The sequence below is a fragment of the Drosophila subpulchrella genome, chromosome 3L (assembly GCF_014743375.2).
Source record: "Drosophila subpulchrella strain 33 F10 #4 breed RU33 chromosome 3L, RU_Dsub_v1.1 Primary Assembly, whole genome shotgun sequence".
Classification (NCBI taxonomy): Eukaryota; Metazoa; Arthropoda; class Insecta; order Diptera; family Drosophilidae; genus Drosophila; species Drosophila subpulchrella.
In genome coordinates, this window is record NC_050612.1 from 18,189,723 (window position 1) to 18,214,181 (window position 24,459).

General features: G+C 35.2%; 2 protein-coding genes across 5 annotated transcripts in view; one reads left to right on the top strand and one right to left on the bottom strand.

The window, feature by feature from the left end:
* The window catches only part of LOC119553383 (protein phosphatase 1 regulatory subunit 16A), a 52,908-nt gene that overhangs the window by 3,608 nt on the left and 24,841 nt on the right, over positions 1-24,459 (top strand). Inside the window, exon 1 of one of the 4 annotated variants that reach the window (XM_037863737.1) lies at positions 17,843-18,834. The exons of the other annotated variants lie outside the window; for them this stretch is intronic. The gene's annotated coding sequence lies outside the window, so the exon portion shown is untranslated. Of the gene's footprint in view, positions 1-17,842; positions 18,835-24,459 lie in introns of those variants that run through there. 4 annotated transcript variants of the gene reach the window in all.
* Positions 428-7,349, bottom strand: LOC119555440 (the record flags this gene model as incomplete). The annotated part of the gene is made up of 3 exons (XM_037866811.1): positions 428-592; positions 649-959; positions 7,328-7,349. Coding segments are annotated over 3 exons (498 nt in total), but the record flags the coding sequence as incomplete, so codon positions are not given.

Sequence of the window (24,459 nt, forward strand, 5' to 3'; positions counted from 1 at the left end):
AGTTGCTTTACTTTTATGAACCTTATAACTATACTAAATCCATGTTGTTAGCAGCACCCAAAAATTGTAAATTAGATACCCATCCATTTCCAACAGATGTTTTCATTTTTTTGTTTATTTTTGGAATGCGTTTAAATGTTGTTAATTATTAAAATACAATTTTGGATTTCAATATTTTGTTTTTTTAAAGGTAGTGCCGGAACCCAACTTTGATTGTGGGGTGTATATATAAGAAAATATGTTGTGTAGGAATCCAAAATTTGGAGTAAAATACATATTAAATATACTTTTTACCCGGATACGCGCATGTTTGATGGTAAATATTTCTAACAGAGTGTTCACTTTATGAAACAAAAGTGTATTTCAGTGGTAATCCAATATGGTCACTCAACACTCCATGGATTTTGGATAATATTTTTCGTTCCTTCTAAGACCTTGTGAGTAGATCCTCCTCAAAAATAAAAGTGACGTTGGTAGCGTACTGTAGCTTCCTATCGAAGTACCACTGCATTGTCAACAAGTACTCCCCAGTTGGAAAGGGCAGCATTAATAGTTCCGGTCTCAGATAAAAATCCTTCACAACTTGCGGACCCTATAAAGCAGCCAAATTTCGTTATAATATTTATACTATACTATCATACAACTTACCACGAAGGGACAGGGGTGATTAAAGTTCGAAAAGTCTTTGACAATATTAAAGACGATGCGTACGAATGGATCATACTGCTTGCGCATAAACCGGCAGGCATCTATAGTGGAGTCCATTAACCACGGCTTAAAACCACTGGCCCTTTTAAACATCTTGGTATGGAGCTGTATATTATGGGCCGGGTGAAGAACAGTTCCCTTCATATTGAACAAAACCCTATCACGACTAACAGCCTTTAGACGGCAATTGTGGAAAACGAACCACGATTGGTTGTAAGTTTTGCATTCGAAATTCTTAAACCTGAAGACAACTGCTTCCTTTAAAAGAGGATACATATTCAGAAAAATATTAATAACCCTTTTTAAAGTCCACTCACATTTGATATTATATTTAAAAATATAAATGCTCCAAGGAGAGGTATTAAATTGGCCCACATTGCTCTGCTGTAAGATACCTTAAAACAAGTTTATATAAAAACTTTAGGCACTGGCGTATGTTTAAAAACCGATTGAGTTCTGCCTGAAAGATCCACCAAATTACTCTACAACTCCGCTTTTGTCATAATGATGCAATTATTTATCGATTAAATTATTAATATTATTGTTATCCTGATAATATATGCCTTAATTGGTAGGTTATGCCATTACCAAACACAGTATTTTTCTCCCATTTAATACCAGCTATTAGAAATTTTCCTTTGTGTATTCCAAAATTGGTTTGAAATTCGATGCCTTAAATTGAAATTTGACATTGAGGAAGTCCCTCTTCCCATTTTGTTTGCTCACATCTGTTTAATTAGTGTGCAAGGCAGCAGCTGTTGAGCTGAGACAGAATTCCAAAATCCCAAAACCAAGAACACGCCAGACTTTTCAACAGGCCCTTAAGTTGGTCTGGGTGTACTTAATAAACCGATATTTTATTTTTTCCCCTTTGCAACTTGTTAATTGCGCACTTTGCATTCTATTGCAAGTTCATCATGCTTAACGGTATCGTTTCCAAGTACAGGGATAAAGTCGAAACTGACTCAAAAGTCAGTTAACTAATTTAATTAGTGCCACGTGAATTGCCCGTCCGAAAAGTCAGGGAAATCGGCCAAGAGAGGTAAAACGAGGGGAGCAAACTGGACGGAGACGAGTCAAAACTTTTGTTATCCCATTGTGTCTGCTGTCGAGATGATTACTTGAGGGAAGCGAAGAGAACCCAAGGGGACCAGTAAAAAAATAGGAGAAAAGGGAACTCGGTGGTGGACAATTCTCGGAACCCTCCACCGAACAATTTGATTAGATAAGGCTCTGAACGTAGCCTTTTGTTGAGAACGGCATGAGTACCTGCATTTCATAATGCCACGACGAACGCCGTTTAAAATTCTTTCAACCGAATAAAAAATGTGAAAATAACTAATGAGGTTTTATAACGATTAAAACTAAGTAATTTGCCAATCGGTTATTATTTCAATTTAACGTAAATGTAGAGCTGTTTATAATAGCCGGTTTTTTATTTTATACATCACGTTTAAAAATATTACATATTATACATGTTTTAAATTAAATACAAAATTGTTAACTATATTTAATTCTATATAGGCACAAAAAATATTGTGTCAAATAAAACTTTAGAATGTATACCTTTTAAAAAAATGTAAAATTCTCTTTAATAATCTTTTATTCTCGTGTGGGACATAAATCTCCTTATAACTAATGCATTTCCTTGCATTCAATTGAAATTTACAAACTAATTAAGTTAAATATTTGCATAAAACGGTCTTAAATTTTAGTTTTGGCTAACATCTTCCAATATAATTTCATCATTTAAAAACATCTTTGGCTAACAATTTCTTCTGCCTCAAAAAAGTATAAAGTAGTACAGCTCAATAGAAATTTACAAAACAAATAAAAAGTTTCAGGTTCTTAGTTTCGAAAGAAAGTTAAATAACGCGTTCTTAAGTTTGAGTTGTAAAACTTTGTTTAAGTTTGGCTTAAAATTGATTCGAAGCGTATCTGGGCCCTCAAATTATTGTTATCGAATTCGCGAATCTCCGTTGACCTTGTTTCCACTTGCCGGCCCATCTGTGGCCTTTAATTCAACCAGCTAGAATTTCGATGCGAATTAGACAGAATGAGCCAAAATAGACTTGTTTTGACCTGGTTTTTCCGCCTGGTCCGGCTTATTATCATAATATGAGAGACGAAACTTTTGTAGCAGTTTCGTTTGGCATTGTTTGCCTGCCTCTTCTGAATTCTTTTATTATCCCAGAGTTTGGGAAGCCCGAAAATTGCACAACGAACGAGAACAACATTGACACAACTTTTCCAGTGGGTGTGTGGTGTCAACGTTGTTTTGGTTTTGTTAGTGCTAAAGTCCCACGCCCACGCCCTCTGCCACGCCCACCGCCCCCGACGCCCTTAAAAATAGCAAACAATTGTGCTTTTGTTTACTAATTTGCGGTTGTCTCAGTGTTTTTTTGTTGTGTTGCGACTACCAGAAGTTTTTGGCTTTGACTTTATCGCCGGTTTTGTTTACTTTTCTTTGGCTTGGTTTAGTTTCTGGCTATTTGCTGCCTGTCTGCCGAGTTGAAAGTTCATTTGCCGTTTTAATTGCCAGCTAATAGCTCGAAAGTTACTCGTATTTTCATTTTATTACCCCTTTTTGTTTTGCTTGGGGTTTTTCGCCTCTTATTTGTTTTATTTCTGTGGGTGAATGGCAAAAGTTATGCGGGCCAGTAGAGGAAGATAAAAATGCGGAAAGAGAGAGTGGTATCAAAGTGAAGTTTTTGACTTTTGGTGTTAGTTAGATTTGAATTATTTTGACACCGGTTGGCTTCCTGGCCAACTCATAGTTTTTATAGTAGTTTTTTTGGTAGTAAAGTGTTATCAGAAAATTAGAGATAGTTGAGAGTAGAGAATAGATATAAAATGTTATTTTAAAGAGATATTTACAGATTAAATCAAGAAGCATACCATAAATTAGGCGTTTTGGAATTTATTTTGAACTTATAATTACTGAGGAAATAATAAGAGTAATTATATTCTTTTATTGACCTAATGTGTTATCAGAAAATTAAAAATAATTGGGGGTAGAGGTAAGATATAACTTGTACCTAAAATAGATCTTTATGGATGAAATCATATAAATTAAGCGATTTGGAATTTATTTTGAACTTATAATATTTAATACTTATTGACCTTGTGTATTATCAGAAACTTAAAGATAATTGGGAATAAGTAAGATATTAGCTTGTTCTTAAAATATATATTTATACATAGAAGCACAAGTTCATATACATTAAACGTTTTGGTTCTAAACTTATGTTTGTTCTGGAAATATCAAGAGTTACTATATTTACTTATTGACCAAATATGCTAGAAAAAAATTAGAGATAATAGGGTACATTGGTTAGATTTACATTTGTACGTAAAAAAGATATTTATAGATCAAATGAAAAAGCATAAGATCATACAGATTAAACAGTTTGGAATTTGAAAATTCCTATTGTCTTTTTACAAACTCGCATTTTTACCATGCAATACTTTCACCTAAAACATTTCCATTCCATTTCGATGCAAGAATCCGACCCCTGACCTTTACCTGTTGCTTCTGCCCCCCTGGTGATTTAATTTCACCTTTTATCTGCCTGAGCTCTCTCCTCGTTGGCCATTTTATCAGCCAAGTCCGGCAATTAGCCTGTTGGCAGTTGGCCTCCTAGTACTCCAGAGCAATTTCCTTGTTTTGAGGAAACTTTTTTATTTCTTTCATAATTTTTCTTTCGACCAACTTTTGCCGAGCTCCAAATTGCCCCCCTGTTCTCCTCCGTAATATCCATTAATCAAACTTCTGGTCTTTGTTCCATCTCTTCTATTTTCTATGCCTCTCTGTCATTTTTGTTGCCTTTTTTCTTGTTTTCCTGGGGGGTTATTTTATATTTATTGTTGCGGGCATGAAGTTTTTGCTTTAAAGAGGAATTCTGCCCTTGAGGTCTCAGCCAGTTGATGACCCCGCACGCGATTTTACCTCTCTATCGCTGCCAACAATTCTTTTCTGTCTCGTGAATATTTCACGCTTTTTCTAATTGCCAACCGACTGCTGTTATATTTTTATTTGGTTCTTTTTCCAGCTGATTTGCGATAGAGAAACAGAAGACTGTCAACAAAGTCGGAAGATAAAAAAAAAATTGAATAGAATTTTTTTGCCATTGTTGTTGCGATTATTTAACTGTTTTTTCATTGCTGTTGTGGCATGCTAAAACAAAGGCTTGTCATTCAACTTTGGTCATATGTTCCAGATATGATTAGAGTCACCTAAAAAAGAGAGCACACAAAAAGCAAATTAAAAATTCTTTTAGCTGGAACTCAAACACATTCATATTCATATACGTATTTATTTGGTCATGGGGTTTTTCTTGTCGCTTTTAGTTAACTGATATTGATATCTGTGTGTCAAGCTATCAATACATTTTTTTTATTGGTCAATTAATTAAGTTAGGAAACCGCATTCCTTAAAAGGAAATAGGAATAGAACTTGCGATGGTATTATTATCAAGGTATTCTACTAAAAATATGATTTGTATTACAAAAATTAATCAATGACTATGAAAAATGAGGGTAGGAGCGATAGGAAATCATAAAATGAGAAAAATAGTTTTCTATTACCCTTGCTTGGTAAAAAGTATTTTTAAATTAATAAATAAGTTATCTGGATGGTGACCTAGTAAAAAATGTGTGTTAGTGCATGTGATATATCTCCAATCTTAATTCTCTATATTTTACCAATTCGATAACACCTCAGAGTACCCATCTAAATATAGACAGGCAATTCGAAGACAACCGAAATAAAAATAATTCAAAAAATTTATTATCCATGGGCGACAGATAGATAGACAGAAAATGCAATATCTAAAAGCACACACGACCCGATTTGGGTGTACATTAGTCTAAATATAGGCGACTGTCATAACAGTATCCCCCGAAAGTCACACCCCTCAACTTTCCACCTTATAAAGCGGTTCTGTTTCAGTGACAAGCCAACAAAAACAATAACAATTCAAATTCAACTTGTTTTTGATTAGATCATTCGAGGCGAAATGTCAGTCAATAATGGGTGGAATGAGGGGAAAAGTATGGGGATGGTTATACTTGGACTCACCTCTTTTCGCCCCCCATCGGTTTAACCTGCCGCTGGCGTGCGATAATTAACTGAAATAGACCCGTGACTGTCAGTCAGCCACAAGACATTCTACATAGGTATACAAAAATCTATACTATATGTGTGTACAGTGGGTTTTGAAGCTATAAGTGATGGTTTTATGGGTTTTAAATCATGGCTTTGTTTCTTTTTAAAGTTCGAAGAGTTAAACGATTTGCATATTTAAAAACATTTGTTCAGAATTTTTTAAAAACAGAATTGGTTTAGGAGTTCTTCAGTTTAAGATTATTTTATACTTATGCCCAGATGACATCCAGAAACTAAAATGAGCCAATACTATAATTATGAATTAAATGATGGAAGACCTTATATTTTTGGAGACAATAACCTTCTTTCTATTGGTTTCTTTTCATTTAAAAATTAAAATCGTAGAAATATTTAATTGTAGATATAACAATAAATGGAAGGATTATAGAACGTATGTTTATAATTTATTTATTAAATTAAATATACTCCTAATTTTTCCAATTTTAGAAGCCTTTACTAAAACATTATAAAGTAAAGTGAAAATAAATCTTGAATAAAGACATATAACTTTAATAACGCTTTAATTGCATAATTTCTGTTGATCCAATAAGTTAACAATTATAATAAGATGTTCTCGGACAGAATTATAAATTTTAAAAACAGTGCAGAGCACAGTACTTGTGCATATATGTGGATATGTATTTTTATTTTAGCAAGTGAGTGGGTGTCGTTAAGCACTTGAGTTGCAATCACATTTCACGACGAGTCTGCAAAAGTGGGCTAGTTAAAAATGTCAAGAAGAAGTACCGCGCTGAAAGCCATAAAAGCAAAAAAGTCAGAAAAGAGGAGAAAGATTGAGTCAAGAAGAGAGGGGGCAGCAAAGGAAGCCGGGCCAAGAGACAAGCATTGAAACTTTTGGCCCATACTGAGAGAAAGAAAAGTTATATTTACCACAGTACAATATTTTATAAAAATAGTTTAGTACACAATCAAATTGAAACAAGGGAGAACGCTATAGTCGAGTACCTCGACTATCAGATACCCGTTACTCAGCTTAAGCGACCAAAGGGAAATGGAGATATGCAAGCAGCAAAGCGAGATTTAAATGCGCCACCTACCGGCGGAAGACAGATTTAAGCGTTGTGTGCGTCAGGGTAGGCGTGACAAATTCATTGTTCAATAGAATAAGTTAGCCGCGCACTTTGCTCTCTCTGAGCGCCGGCAGTGCTTTTCTCTTTGCCGCTAAGTTCGGCCGGCAACTATTTACATACACACACATACACGCGTAAAAACATTTCGCACTGTCTGGCTCTGACGTCATAGCTTTTTTTCTTGGGAGGTTTGTGGGCGTTAGAGTGGGCGTAGAAAAATTTTTTTTGGGTCAATCGATAGGTATGGACAAGACTAATACATTTCAGTTAAAATTTTCTATCTAACATCAAAACTGTAGGAGCCACAGTTTTGGGCGGTTTGTGGGCGTTAGAGTGGGCGTGGCACTCTACTGAAACAAACTTGCGCTGCGTAAGAAGCTCAGGAATCTGCTCGCCAAATCTCAATAGCCTAGCTCTCATAGTTTCCGAGATCTCAGCGTTCATCCGGACAGACGGACAGACGGACAGACGGACAGACGGACAGACGGACAGACGGACAGACGGACAGACGGACATGGCTAGATCGACTCGGCTAGTGATCCTGATCAAGAATATATATACTTTATGGGGTCGGAAACGCTTCCTTCTGCCTGTTACATACTTTCCGACGAATCTAGTATACCCTTTTACTCTACGAGTAACGGGTATAACTAGTACTATATCATCAAAAGGTAATTAAAAGTATTTTAAATTAAAGCATTAATTATTATTATAACAACATCAAATATTTTCCCTCTGTAAAAATCAGAGAGGAACTCATTCAGTTTTTTTTTTTCGTAATAACCGTGGCAAAAGTTCTACCTCCCTTAGCCCCTTTACGTCTTTTTACCTGGCGACTCGACCAGGTGCTTAAGACCATTCACTGGGTTTTTTAATAACTCACGACTTTGGCCATGGCTTTGACAAGCTGTTAATGGCATTAAACGGGAGAGAACGAGAGAACTAGAAATCTCGGCTGCAAAGGAAGCAAATTCTTAGCCAAGCTGGGGAAAAATTGTTGGTCATTTAACAAAAAGCAATTTCGCTCAACTCAACTTGCTTTGAGAATTATTTTCTTATTTTTCTACGTTTTTTTCTAGCCTTAATTGGTTTCAATTTCAAATCGAAACGCATTTCAAAGAAATGTCTTTGGTGTGTTCTTTGAAATTCATTTTTCTTGTGCCACACGGTTTCCTGTGGTTTTTGCATCGGATAGATAGATAGAGACTTCTGTTCTAGGCCGCATTTTTGCCGTATTTTTGGGACAGGAGAAACAGTTTATGAGATACCACTAATTGGCCATAAAATTGTATAAATTTCATGTGCCGGTTTTTCCCACTTTCGTGGCCAATTAGTCACCTAAAATGTGGTGTGGTCAATTTATGTGATACCCTCTAAACCATTGAAAGAGAAGCATATGTTATTGGCTGAATATTTGAAGCAGACCCAGCATTTTTGTTTAAATTTAAAAAAAAAATGGTCATTTAAATATATTAAGAATTATTAAAAGTACACTCTATATAACATTATTATTATAACCAAAAGAATATTCCCTTCTAAGAATAATATTGGTAAACATTATATGAACATACGCTTTTAAAATAAATTGTACAGTATTTATCAAGTCACTACTCGCAGTCGAAATATTTTTTGATTATTGTTTTCTTGTCTGTGAGTTCTTTTGATAAGCTTTAAGCTGATATAAAATGCTGACCATGCTGATAATTCGATTTCCCCCGAATGTAATTGCTCGCAATAAATCATAAATGTATGTGTGAAATACACAAAGGTATAAAGTATTTATTTATACAGACAATACACCAATTGAATTTTATTAAAATTGCATTGGGAAATCGTTAGCCAATGCATACAAATATGCCATCGATGTGGGAAAAAAGGTCAATAATTGAGATGGTAAATTTAATAAGTGTGATGGGTAAAAGAAAGCATGACATTTTTTTGAACTTTTACCAGAAAATCTCCGAGAGACCCAATCAAATATTTATGTGCCATTAACAGTTTGCCGAGCGACACTTGACGAGACAATATAAACAAACACCCACAAAAAAATGGTCTGAAATATTAATGCCATTAAAAATGTAATTTCAATAAAGGCGGCGAGAAAAATTCAATTAAAGCAAAATTTGTGAGCCACCACAGAAAAAAGCAAAAACAAAACGCAAACCCAAACAAATAAAAACAGCGAGAGAAAAAAGCATGCCAATATTGTAAAGCTACTGAATAACTTTTTGTTATATTTTGCACCCGGGTTTATTTACTTTGTTTGCCATTTTAATGAACCCGCTGGCCGCTAAATTAAACCAACTGTCCGATGGTCCCAGAATTTCAGATTAATTAGTGGTCAAGGGGGGGGGGGGCACTATTCCTTCGGGGGGCATATGCAATTAAAAAGACTCAACCGGATTTTGGGGGCATCTATTGGACCAGCTAAGCCAACCGGGCCAACATTTAACCCAGTTAACTGCCCCACCTTGACGCACCTGCAACTTGAAAAACAGAAGCAAACAACAAATACAAAGGCAAAACAAAAACTACAACTAAACTAAAGCCATTTCCCTCACAGAAACGCGTGCCGGCAAAACAATTTTCCAACTATCTCCCATCTACATCTCCCATCTACACACAAAGACAAAACTTTGGCGAATTCTGTAAAATGGAAATACCCGTCAGCGAATTCATCTCTTTCCGCCCAGTGCTGCAATATTTGCGCATTTCCTGTCGTACAAATATTTCCCATGTAACAGCTTCCCCGGAGTTTTTACCCAGGTGGATTCCACTTCTCTCTAACAGTAACTGTAATAGTAACAACGTCAACAACAACAGGGCCAACGGAGCCGGCGTAACACTGTTGCCAGCTAACTTTCTGGCCAAAATAAATAAAAAGGTCGAGTTTGGGGAGTGCGAATATGGGCGAATTTTGGGTACTCTCTCCTAGCCCTAAAATTAAATTTAAATTGGTATAAAGAGGTTGGAATTTAAAAAAAAATGATTTCCCTGTATGAAAACCTATCGGTTTTTATTAGGTTTGGTTTAGATGCAATTAAAGATTTTTTTAAACTTTTTTTGTTTAATCTAAAAAAAATGTTTTTTGAAATGTGTGTTTTTTTCTAAAAATTCCCGTATTTAAAAATTGGATTATTTCAACAATTATTTAGGACTTGGTTATGTATTTCATTAAATATCAAATTGGATTCATCAAAATAAATTGTAATAAATAATTATGTAATATCTAAGATTTCAATACTTTTATAATAACGCCCAAAAGTAGGCAACAAAACATATTATTTTGAATTTTTAAGAAATATCTGTGGTTATACAATCAATCTATTCCAACCAAAATCATTCCAAAAATTAATATAAATGTAGTTAAAAGGTTGGAAGGCGTTCCTGGATTAACCCATCTATTTATATTTAATATTATATACACATAAATATATAATTCAACATTTAAATTATGTAGAAGTGGTTTAATGAACTCCAAAGCGATTTCTATGGTCTATATAACTACACTGAAAAATATTTTTATGAATTTAATATGTATGTGATTAAGTATTTATCACTTACTTCCAACCCAGCAGTGGCCAAGGAGACTGTTTTTGTTTATTGCTAAACAGAAATGCCCTATTCCCCCAAGGGTAATTTGGTTAAAAACTTTTCCTGCAGCTGCATTCGCTGGAAAAGAGAAAGAGTCGGAGACAAAGGCTGGCCGAGAAGAGGTGGCTGAGAGGCGGTCTACACCGCTAAACAAAGGCAAACATTGTAATGCCAGCAGCAGCGACCACGCACAGCGAAAACAACAAAGTTGAGGCAGACCACGGGCGTCAGAAAAACGAATGGGGGCTAAGGTTAGGGGGCTGGGGTGGCAAAGCCGAGTTAGGAGTCACAAACACTGTTATAATATTGAAAAAAAATCAGAACTACCCTTTCTTAGCCAATCCCATTAATTAATATTTATAAAAAAATATATTTCTTTCTAACAAAATAATTTATAAATAACAAAAGGGCAATAAATAATATGTTTAGGTTATAATACTATAATAATACTATTTAGCCAATCCTATTTTCAGTCGTTAAATATATTTCTAAATAAAATTGCTAGTAACAAAAGTTCAGAAATGCTTAACTCTTTAAGTAATAAAACTTGGATGCTGTGTAAGCGGATAAAAATCCTTTTTCCTTTCCTTTCTAGGATCTTAAATAACTTATGTAATACAGAACATATAATTTATTTATAATTTATTCTATTTATATTTATACGGCATTCTTTATTTTCTGCGTGGAAGGGAAGAAGGAGAAGACGGATATTGCCACAGCAAAAAAAAAGAAGAAAACCAGCATTTGCGGGAGAATAGAGAGCAAAGTGGAAACAAAGCGACATGTTGCGCCTGAAAGGTTATTTAGATGGGGGAATCCCCAACCATACCCCACACAAACACAAACGCACAAGGATGACCTTCACTGGCAGCACGTGGTTTCTGAATGGTTACAATCCTGGGATGCTGGGATGTCCTGGTTTTGGGGGGAGCTGAATCCTGGATGCGGCTGTCTGAACCGGAATCCGGAGTTCGCTTAAATATATATGTACATTCTTGTTAGTTTCGGAATTTCCAATCCGACATACAGTGAGTCACAAAAGTATTCGTTGCGAGGTACTCTACGAATAAACACATGTTTTTTTTAATGAATATGTGGCAAATTGATATTTTTATTTATTGTTTAGCGTAGCGCACTTATTAAACTAACAAAAAATAACAAAAAAAGTTTAAAAAATTAGCTTCATTGCTGTTTTTTTCTTTGGAAATCATTAGGACTACAAAATATCGTCTCACAAAAGTATTCGTTTTTTTGTTTCGGCATTAAATATTTATGTTTTTTTTTTTAATTTAGTATTTTGGGTGCAAGCCGTTGTTTTCCTTAATAGCTTGTAAGCGTCTCGGCATTGACTCGACTAGTTTTCGGCACCTTACTTCGGGTATATTCGACCATTCCTTCAGCAATATCTCCTTAAGCTTATTCTTGGAGGAAACCTTATGTTCCTGGACTTTTAGCTTAAGATGGGCCCAAAGATTTTCAATAGGGTTGACGTCTGGGCTCTGTGGAGGAGTGTGGATCTGTTTGGTGTTGTACAACAGCCACGACTTGACTTTCCAAGCCGTATGTTTGGGGTCATTGTCCTGTTGAAAAATGAACTTGTCGCGTTCTAGAGCCATTTTGGCGGCACTGGAGTGTAAATTTTCCTTTAATATTTTCAGGTATCCTTCAGCATTCATAATTCCGTCTATAAAAACCAACTTTCCTACTCCCCGAGCGGACATGCAGCCCCAAACTAGTACGGAACCACCGCCATGCTTCACCGGTGGTTTGACATTATTCAATTTAAGCTCTTCACAGGGCTTTCGCCACACTTTTCCTTCTCCATCAGATCCGAATATATTGAATTTGCTTTCATCACTAAATATTACTTGCTCCCAGTACTCCAAATTCCGGTCTAAATACGTTTGAGCAAAAAAAAACCGCTTTGATATATTGATGGATGAGAGCAAGGGTTTCTTTCTAGGGCATCTCCCATGCAAATCTTGGCTTCTGAGCACTCTTCGGACGGTTTCAGTGGATACGTTTGTTCCCAGGGATGTGCATATGACGGTATTAATTTTCGGAGCCGAAAGGTGCGGGTTTTTCCTGTTTTCTTCGAGGATTTTCCTCTCCTCTCTGCAAGTTAATGATTTCGGACGGCCAGAACGGGGTAGATTTTCAAGGGAATTTCTGGATTTCAGTCGAGAAATGACACTTCTTATGGTTGAAGGACTTCTATCAAACATCGCACAAATATATTCAATCGATCGACCCTCATTATGTAGGTGTAAAATAATTTTTTTTTGCGAAACGTTTAACTCCGTTCCCTTCGGCATTTTGTTAGAGATTTACACCAAGAATGACACCAAAAATTTTGTGTTTTTCCCCGAATTTAGTCCTTAAAATACAAACGCAACCAAAATGCCAAAAAAAAATAATGTGCTAGCCCCAAAAAATACTAAAAAATAAAAAATTTGTATGTGCAACGAATACTTTTGTGAGCATACAAAACGGTTCATATTTATATTTTTGTCCATAACTTTTTATGGAAAGCGTTTTCTGTTTGGTTTTTTTCGTCATATACTTCACAAAATATGTACCTTTGGAAAAATAAACCATTTTTTAACATTTTAAAATGGTTACTTTACTAAAATTGGCCTTTTTCTCTTAACCCTCTTTGCAACGAATACTTTTGTGACTCACTGTAGCTGAAAGTTAGTTGGGAGTTGCTTTGAATGGGATTTGCTTGGAAGTTGTATGTACAAATGCCAATTAAAATATATTTCTTATTTATCCTTATCATAATTCATTCCATACAATACCTTCTTTGGTGTTATTTTCATGGAATCTTTTATTATTAGACATTTAAACCTTGAAAAGTTCGTTTGCTTGGAAATTCAGATAGAAATAGCTAAAAAGATATGCATAGTTTGATAAGATAGCTGTCTGGAGTAAGCAAACAACTTATATTATATGTGTGACTACCTCTAATTGAGTGAACAAATACGCGTTTAGGGAAGTTCGCTGAGATAAAGGTTGTGTGGTTTGAAAGCATACATATATTACCTACATTAAGTTTTTTTTACTGTTTCCCAATTAGTCACTGTTTAATCTTGAAATGGAAACGTTTTAAGTTTCTAAGTTTCGTGACTAATCCTAAGCAGCTGTTTATTTTAAAAGAACTAAAAAAAATAAATGTGATAAGATTAGCAGGCCAAACCATTTTGTATTTGGGCCACTTGGGCACATCCCATTTGCAATGAATCGGGAGGCACAAAATGGTTTATTCTCACCAGGCCCATTAACGTTCAACGTCATCCATTTATGGCTATTTATATTACGCAATTTGGCCCGCTTATCGACAATCAAATAATTAGAAAAAGGTGAAGCAGGTGAAACGGGTGAAACAGAGCGAAACCCCACAATGCCAATACAAATTATGGAACTTGCCCTTTTGGGGTCTTTAAGGCTTCCTAATAACAATAACAATGAAGGAGAGAAAGAATAGGGTATACCAGGGAAAATGAGGGTAAAAAATACAAAAAGAGTTGGTTACACAGAAAACAAATTGGGGTATGTATTGTGCTTGAAATCTAAATAGATATCATTGTTTTCAAACTTATGGTTACATTTATAAATGAAATGCATTTTTTTTTTTGGTATTCACCTCTCTACAATGGTTGTAAATTATAAGAAAAATGCTGTTTAAAGTTATGTGGAGTGTGGAGTGTTAAGAATTTGAGCTTAAATACAAAAAAATACTCGGACCCGTACTATTAATTTTTTTTAATTGAAATATTTATCGGACTTTTTTAAACCTTGGTTGGCTGGTATTTTTTCTGAATTAATTTTGTTATCCCAAATTTTTTCTGAAAATTAATTTGAAATAAATTTTTTGTTTTGTGTAAAAAAAGAACAGCTAAAAGTTTGTTTAACAAAGTGGTTTTCAACACCCCATAAAAAACATTTGCGAAAAGCAGCAGAAAAATGCGAAGAAGGGAGGAAACAGCAACAAAAGAGCAAAAAATATAAACACAAAAAAGTAGAAACCCAGGCGAATTACCGTTGTTTCCGCACGTAAAAGTAAAAGGCAAATAAATAACCGCCGAGAGAAATGTAAACAATGCAGGCCAAGATGCACAGCAGATGAACGAGAAGAAATAGCAGCAGATGAAAAGATGAAAGGAGGAAAATGCCAAAAGCACAAATGGCAACTGAAGCCGGTTCAAGTTGAATTTTCCTCGCAAGGTTTTCCTTCTTTTTTGTGCTTCTGCCTGTGCTATGCAAAAATCTGCACTCAAGGAGGGCAGACAGTTGGAAAATGAAGTGGAAATGGGGGGAAAATAACTACATTCAGTCCTAATGAACGAGCTAACTGGGGAGAAGGAGCCAACCGAGCATAATGGAGATGGGATAAGCAAAACGGAGAGAATTGCTTAATTTATGGGGCTTCGTCAAGTGGCAAATCCTTGAGATTTTTCACACCACCAACAGTAGGAATATCCATTGTTGATTACAAAATATTTTCAAAACATATTTCTGTAGACGCATTTTATTCAAATCCCTTATAAAAAATACTACAAATAGTTTGCATGTTACCAATTGGGGAAATAAACTAAAACCAGTTTTAAAAACCAAATATGTTTTATTTATTTATACTTTTTAATAGGTAATAGGTAGGCACAATTTAATTTCTAAGAAATCTGCTACTTCTTACGAAACATTTTCAAAATATTATTTTGTATTTGCATTTTGTTCAAATCTCTTGTAATATACTAAAAAAGATTAAAAATTACCAATTGGTAAAACAAACTAAAACCGTTGATATAAAACCAATATTTATTTTTTTCTTTAATAAAAAAAACAATTTAAATTCCTAAAAATCTGCTTCCTATTTCTTCACCATTATTGATAACGTGATGAATTATTAACCAAGTTCCAATAGTAACTTTGTATAAAATACATTTTCTCATTATAAATTCACCTTTCCCTTTTTGAATGTCGACACATAGTAGACTACTGGCTTTAAATAATTTATTTGCCAATCTGGAATAATTTCATTTTAATTCATTTTAATTTGAACTTGTTTATTTGGATAGGTGTTATTATTATTTATTTAGTTTAAAGTTGATCTAATTGTTCTGTGACGTAGTAAAAATAGGTATTTTTGTTAAATAAATAATACTCATTTATAGTGTGAGTGTGCTAGCGATCTATCGACAATAATATGGACTGTAATGAATAATAATTTTAAGCCACTAAACCGATGATAACTTAAAAAGGAACAATGAAATATTAATCAAAATTCAATATATTACGTATACGCCGGGTATTTCGATAATAATATTTGTTTCGTGCTTAAGTGAGCCTCATTTTATATACTAGCTAAATCCTGTTCTGCTAACAAAAAACTAAAAATTAAATAAACTTTCAAAATTAAATGCAAAATGGAAACATGCAAAAAATATAACGTACTCGCCCATTTTTGAAATCAATCCAAATCCTTTGTGCGTTAACGTGAAAATGTATAAGCCAATTGAAAAAGTGCAAAAAAGTGGAGCGAAATCAGTGATACAAAAAACGGGAAACGGCAAACAAGTGAAATGGAGCAAATCTTTAAGCAAATGTCGAGTGGGCGGCAATTGATAAACTGTGCCAGATAGAGCAGCAATAAAAGAGGTGGGTGGGAAAGGGGGGAGAAAAAGGGGAAAAGGGCGGAAAAGCACACAGTGGCGCATTTTCCCCGGCCCCCGAATTCCCTGCCATTTTCCCACCGGGACAGACATTGCCAATAGCGCAACGTTTCGGAAACAATTCGAAGGCCATAAAACTTGATGTGGCGTCTGTCATAAAGGAGGCGACACCAGGCACAGATTCAGCCCACCCCCTTTTCCTCCCCCTTCCGACCTTCGGTTTTCCAAAAGTTAGGTGAAAACTGCGACGGCACTCAAGATGCGGCAGATGCGAAAAGTATACGAAATACGGAAAAGTCAGATGCGAATACGGCAAAGGCAAAGCAGCAAACTCCGGCGGAGGACAAGGCGGCAAACATCGACGAAAACAAACAAATAAACATCGAGCAGCTGTTTTTGGCGCCGCCAGAGAGAGAGAGAGCGCACCAAGAGAGAAAATCACATAGAGAGCAAGACAGTCTGAGAGAGTACGAAAACAACAATTGCTTTTAAAGCAGCTCTCTGCCGGCTACAGTAATCACTTGAAAAATGAAACAGCTAAATTAGCAATCAGCGAAAAATTACAAGTAACAAAGGTTTTTATCTGCTGATTTTACATTTATGTTAAAGAACATTAAACCTTATTTATAAGTGCTCTTTTAAAGGAAATAAAACCAAAGCCCCCAAAGACTTAAATGTTATGATCCCAATATTGCGGCCACCAGTGTAAGCACCACCCACTTTAACCTGCCTGCTTGCTCTCCCGCTCTGCCTGGCGCTCTCCCACTCTCTCTCTTGCTCTTCCTGTGCAATTGCTCACCGCCCACTTTTCATACGGCACTCACTCATTCATGGCCAGACTGCAGGACCCTCCACCCCCCCGCTGTTGTCCCTAAAAGTCAGCTGCGCCTATTGGCAAAACCAATATTTACAGTGTAGGTCAAAATATTAGACAAAACAATGCACTTGATTTCATTTAAAAAAAATATTTTCTTAGGAAAAAAAAAAATTTGGTTACAAGTAAATACAAATTAAAAACAAAAATTAATTTATTAAATTTATAAAAAAATGTATAAAATTATGACTTGAAAAGGGTATCGTATAAGTACAGTAACAGATTATTGAATTGAAGGCGTATCCTAAAATTAAACGGTTGGTATTTGTTAGCCAGTAGATAAAAACTCGCTTTACTCAATCTTAAAAAAAAATAAAAATATTTAATGAACATGATAATTTTAAAATAATTTTTGTTCTCATCAAATATTCTTGTTTATTTATGTCAGTGGCGGATCCAGAATTTGGTTGTGGAGGGATATACGAAAAATTCTTGAGTAGATATTAATATATCTTAAAAATAGTGCATATAAAAATAAATATGTATCTAAAGATATTTTGGATAATTTAGCGAATTTCAAAAACAAGATTGAAAATTATGATATGATACAAAATAAAACACTTTTTCGGCCCCGACTGTGCGGGCTAACACATGGACGGCCACAACACCAACAATCGAATGTGAGAACGAAGGCGGCGACGCCGACTGAGAAACGACGCTGCGGCATTTTGGCGCTGGCATGTTGGCCATGTTTTTGAAGCGTTCGAAACGGCTTCTGCTCCGCAGTCGTCGTTCTGCCGCTGCGAAGCCAGCAACAAAGTTCCGCAGCGGACTCGCAACCAGTTGAGTGGATCGCCGTAGATACGAGTTCGTACGGATACGGATACGTAGTTGGCAGTGCGGGCCTCAAGCCGTTTATTACGTATACGCACCGCGTGCCGCCGATTGGCGAATTTTATTATTTTCCACGAGTGTCACAAGGCACAGGGCAAATATGAGGCCGAAATGTAAATGAAAATGAGCGGGCGAGCCGAAAGACAAAAGCAAAGATAACAACTGGGCAAACAACAACAATAGTTGGGCCAAATCAATGACGATAAGGCGGCAAAACAGTTGGGCAAAAAAGAATATGGCCAACACAAACAAATTGTAAAGTAGAAAGGAGCAGAAGTGAAATTGACAACTATTATAGAAAAAAGTGTAAAAAAAATTGAAAATTAAATTAAAAATAAAATCAAACCAAAGGAAATATAATATAAACTTAACAACAGGGTTAATAACAAAATAAACAATAACAAAAGTAAACATAAATAAGTAAACGCAAAAACACACCGGAAAAAGCAGCAAACAACAAAAGAAATTATGTAAAAAGGAAACAAAAAAATCAAACGCAAAGTAAAAGGAAATTGTAACTTTTTGCCTTTTCAATATTTCTTTGCCCATTCAAGAGATAGGAAAACAGTAACAGACCTTAGATAGACAGATGGATTGTATGCGTGATTGTCAAGAGGCGGGGACATATTCCTCAATTTCGATTTCGATTTAACGTGAGTGCCAGGCGAGCAAATACAAACAAACAAACAAATCAAGCCCAATACTTAGAGTTCCCTAGCATTCCGTTCCGATTCACACTCCTTCATTCCGGCCCGATCGATTCTACGGAAAATGCAACACAAATATTAGCGTTGCCATAAAACAATAAACCCGAACGTATTAATTGCAATCTTGTGATAGTGAAAATATGGAAACAAAAAGCCACGCGAAACGAGAATAACAAACAAACCAGAGGTAAATGATAAACGCAAACTATTTAGTTCGATAACAACAGGGAAATAATATCCACATGAATATTCTACGAACTGGCCACGGAAACTTTATAAGTATTAGACTAATATCAGTAAAATAAATATTTGGGGCTATTAATATTAATGTCTTGCTATACGATTTTATTCATCGTAACATTTGGTACAACAAAATTAAGTTGTGTAAATTAAGTAAATCCTTAAAAATTCATTTGTTCAAAATTTTTTTTTGATAAGAGAAATGTAATAATTTGAGGATCTTTTCAGTAGACCGTTTTCCGGGCAATAACCAAAGACGTTTCGCAACGATAAATTTTAAAATAACATGAAACCCAATTAAAATTGTGAATGAGTTCCATTTAGCAATTCAAATTTCACATTTTTCACATGCTTTACATTTCGCTTGGGTATTTGTCAACAAATAATTCTGAGAATAATTTACTTTTCCCCCTTTCGGTTGCCATTTTCTAGCCAATTATTGGTCTATATGTTGACCAAGTGACGGCGTCTGTCGATGACAGCTTTAAGCTCTTGTTCGAAAAAATATGAATTTTTTTATGCTGAACAAATGCAGATGGCAGGAAAATGAGTGAAATATGAAAAATAAATGAGTTTATAACTGTACAGAAAAACTTAAAATTTTTATTAAAATAATTAATTGAATTGTTGGTTGTTTTTGCTTACGGGTAATTCCTAATTTATAGATTTAAATTGCTTTAATATTTCTTTTAAAAACACATATAGTTTATTTTAATGAACTTAAACGTAATCTATATCTAACAAATTCATTATCCATTATAATTTATAAAAATTAAATGACGAACTAAATAACCTCTATTAATTGGAAAATCTCTGCTTTTGCTGCCAGAAATTCGATGCTTAGCCAAGGTCAGTTTTCGCCGCTTTTCATTTAAAACTTTTAATTAAAATATTTATTTATTGCCCAAGCCGAGAGATTTCTACAAGTTCCTCTCCAGCTTCGAAGCTTTACCGCAAGGAAAGCAAAACTTTAAATACTTTAATTTCATGGGGGAAAACTTTCGGAATGAATGCCAAACCATACAGAAATCGAGTGCCAATAACAACTTGTCCTTAGACACCAAATTGGCCTCCATGAAAGTTCTGTTGCCAAAAATGTGGGATGAAACAGATGGGAAACGGTCGAGTTTCATGTGGGGGATGTCAAAATACCCTTTTAAATGTGTATACATATTTTGGATGAACCATAAAGTAAATTCCTTTTTTTTTTTTTAAATTATAAATTATCAACTTATTAAAATAACTTTTTATTAACCTTAAGGGATTAAAAATAAATTAAACCGCTGTATTTTTATTAAAAATAGTGTTATAAAGACGAGTTCAGATTGATTTGTATCGTACTTTGATCACTAGAAAACTTAAAAACCCAAATTTGATCATACCCATCATATCCACCGAAAAGAAGAAAGTGAGAAAAACAATAACAAGCAGCAGGAATAAGTTTTTCAATTGGCTTCCGCCCTTACAAGATTTATCCGCATATAGATATGGCTGTCGATGGGTGTGTGGGATTAGATGGAATCATTCATTCACATGGATCACTGAGTGAGTGTGCTTAAGTGAGTTTCTGCTGGCATTCCTTGGGTTGTCCTTTTGCTTTTTATTTACGCCCGCCATTTGTGCTGACAGGTCCCATAATTTATGGCAGCCCACTTATTGATTGCGGCAGAATAGCTCAAAGGTAAAAATCATTTTCGTCTTTAAAAGATTATTATCAAACTGGGCAATAGATTTGCTGCTCTTTCCCCTTCGAATTTCCACTCTTTGGCCGTTTAACTGCTCTCCGCAATTGCGGTCATAATTTGCTGGCTCACCATTTTCCCGGAAAATGTAACAGTGCAACTTCTGAAATCAATTAGTGGTATTAGTACTCACTTAAAAATAGTTATTAAAATAAACAAAAATAAAATATTCCAAAAAAATATTTTTATAGAAATGAGTGTTTAGTTTTCTTTTAAAATTTAATTTGGATTTCGAAAAGCAAAAATGTAGTTATAAGTATGGAAACAAAATATTTTTATATTTTCCCTAAGAAGTGCTTGTAAAGACAGATATATAAAACATCTTTTCTTAAAGTCTGTTTAAAGTTTAGTATACAAAGAAAAAAATTTTGATTTTAGTCAACTACGTTAAAAATAAATTTCACAAATTTGTGCAAAAAGTTCGTGGTATTGAGGATGGACTGTATTTTAGTTTTGGACCGCTGGCCAACCGGAAACGAGAGCTGCGTTCAGCTGTTGCTGTCTCGCTCTAGCCGTAGCTTCGAGCTGTTTCCGTTTTCCGCTTGCTGGCCAAAATTCTGAGCGACATTTTTTCGGTTTTAGCTGGATGAAAAGCGGAGGCAGGTGGATGTTTTGTTGCAATTGTTTGCAATTTCGTTGCCACCACAAAATGGCCAACTGTTTTCGGGGCTAATCTGTTGCCAATTTGTTGCCTTTTTTGACCGTCAATTTGGGTTTTGTCGTTATGCAAAGGCTTTAAGTGCTTTTCACAAACATTTTTAAAGGTTTTTCCTGCTGCGAGGGCGAAGGTTGAAAATTAGATTTGCATATTTTCCTTTGCCTGCATTTTACTTTGCTTTCGCATTGAGTGCTATTATGCTAATTGTAAGCGCCAAAGCCGGCTTTTAGAATTTATCCAAAGGGAGATTTCATTTTTTGAATATTTTTGTTTTTATACAGATCTGCGCTCATCACTCATTTGTTGTTGGCTCTTGCTAATTAGAAGCGTGCCTCAATTGCCTTGGCGAAATTTATGCAGATAAAGTCAGATATCAAGGGAAAGAAAAAATAAAAAAAAGTGAGTGCTTTAGGAAGTTTCTTTTGTTTATAGAAAAGGAAATGGTAGGAGATTTTTGGCTTAAAGTTTTGTGTGAAAAATATTTTTGGGTTTAATGCTACACTTCTAAAATTTTATTTATCCTAAATTCTTCTTGTTGGCCGGATTTTTTTTATAGCGATTTTGTCATTTATTTTGGTCAATCCGCTTATGTTTTGGGAATGCTGTACGGGTATCTTGCAACCTAAGCTTATTGAGAGATTTAGACGTATAATAAAATGAAACGGGGGAAATGTGAATAAGTACAGTTGCATATTTCAACTTTTAAGCTACCTGAAATGCAAACGTGGCTTATTAAAAATGTAAGACCACGCCAAACTAAATGGTGCTGAAAGTCGTGCAGCTCAGAATTTCTTGACTTGAGAATCTTGAATAAAGCACTAAAGGATAAACGTGATTTAAAGACCATTTCTATTAAAGTTAAGCATAAAAATATTTATTTGTTGCTAAGGTCAGTTGTACTTTAAAAAGAAAATAAGACGGTATTTATAGAAACCCTGGCCTAAAAACATATTTTTTATTTAATAACATGATCAACTTAACGACAACTAAATGGATTCCAATATTCATAAACTCACGCCTGTTTAAAGATAATTTTGATGCCTTGCTATAAAAATATCGAATCTTCATTCCTTATAAAAATTCGCATTTTCAGTTCCAATTGGCTGGCAGCCAAGTCACTCAAGTGCTAATGTTTCTACTGTTTGGGTTATTAAAGTTAAGCCAGGCCATTGTTGTGGGCTTCTTTAACCTTCATGGGGATTTGCGGGCAAGGCATTAAATTGACGGCTCGTTCCCTTGATATCTCTCAGGAGATGATCAATAAAGTCAATCCCTAGCAGCCAATTGACAGGTCTTCCACCAAACCGGCTTCCTTTTTGCCACCACTGTTTGCATCTCTTTAAGACGGAATATCTTTACGACTCGTGCTTATGTAACCAACAAAGGGCGAAAAATGAAAATGATTTCAAAAATCATTCGTGTGTAAAAATGGCAGGAAAGTAGAGACATTGCCTTAATGGATGCCATGCCCACAAAAGCGGGCTATACAAAAATTGCGGTGCAGGGAAAAATGGGGGTGAGGTTCGGCGCATGGAAAATCCATTTATCAAAACGACGTCCAAAGAAAACCGCAAACGCATCGCACAATTTGACGCCAAACAAGCAACAATAACAAGAAACAAATGATTTAAATTAATCCACTTAAGGCCACTTAAACCCTCAATGGTACACGAAAAGTATATGCTATATATTCCCACGCTCCCACAAATATACATCCATGTTCATATGAATTCATATACATATATCCCTGTTCATGTTCGAATTATCTGTGGATGAGTGTAAAATGTCAAACGCTCCCTGAGTGGACTTCTGTACGGACTGGCAGGGAATGGCATGAAATAAATGCAAAAGAAATATGTAATATGGGGAAAATGTGAAAGCATTCAATGGAATATTGACCGAAGTGGGCTGTGCTTTTTAAAGGTGACTCTGCACCGATGGGTGAATTTTATATGTATTTTGTGAGTGCCAACTGGAGAAGTGCAAATTAAGACGAGTCAATCCTTCGTCTTGATAGAGCTTTTAAGTGCCGGATTACAAAGTATTTCTGGAAATCATTTGTGGCCGCATAATAATTTTGACTTAAAAATGTATCTGATTTATTATCCCAGTTAACATTAATGTTCTTCTCCAATTTTTTTGAGTGCATAGTTTTAAGGATTTCTTTACTATTAATAAACGTTTTCGAAAATTTAATATATATTAAATATAAACAGGCCAATTTTCAATTCATAATTGTATTCCCATCAGAAATAATTTAGTATTATCCAGATTCGATTTATTTGATTTAAATTAACTGTAATTAAAATATTATTTTTTTCGTTAGATTTTTGAAATTAAAAAGAAATCTATTTATCTAGTTATGACAGACAAATTAAGTTTAGTTTACCAATGTCCATAGAATATTATTTTCAGATTACAATTTATATTTTATTAGAATTTAATGGAATTTGATTTGACATGCTATCTAATACATTCCCTGCTATAAATCCGTATTCCCCCGAAGGATATTGCCCACAAATAAGTGGGTTTGACGGCGTGACATATTGAAAGAGGAAGCCGTAGGAAAAAATATTTCGCAATTTCAATATAAGGCCTGGCGGCATGCTAAGGCGGCTAAGGACAATCGTGGGCGGCGGCACGCCCCCAAATGTGGGTCAAACTACACTCTCACGCAATTGTTGTTGGTGGGAGTGGAGGCGGAAAAAAGGGGCCCGAAAGAAAGGTCGGAAGGTTGTCAACGTAACGACCCCAAGGCGACCCGCTTTTGGCCAAGGCGCCGGCACCAGAAGGAGCAATAAAAACAATCGGGTCCTGCATATGCTGGACTTCCCCGCCGAGGGTGACAACCCTGTCACTGGTCGGGTGGTTGCGGTCGCCCTCAGCGCTTTTAAAGCGACGTTATCGTCTCTACGGTGTTTTTGTGGCTCCTGATTTCTATGCCCCTTAATCGACGAACATCCGGGTAGTATGTTCCTAAAGGCAGGACGAACAGAGAGGCTAACATTGCTTATCCTTTAGTGTATTTGAAGAAGCATAAGTAAAACAGGTTTTAATACCTAAAACTATTCTGGGATCAAAAATATCTAGAAAAAGTAAATTTATGGTTTTTCTTCGTATTTGTCAAATGAAAAAAACGGAGCATGCTTTAAGGTTTTTTAAAAAAAGAAAT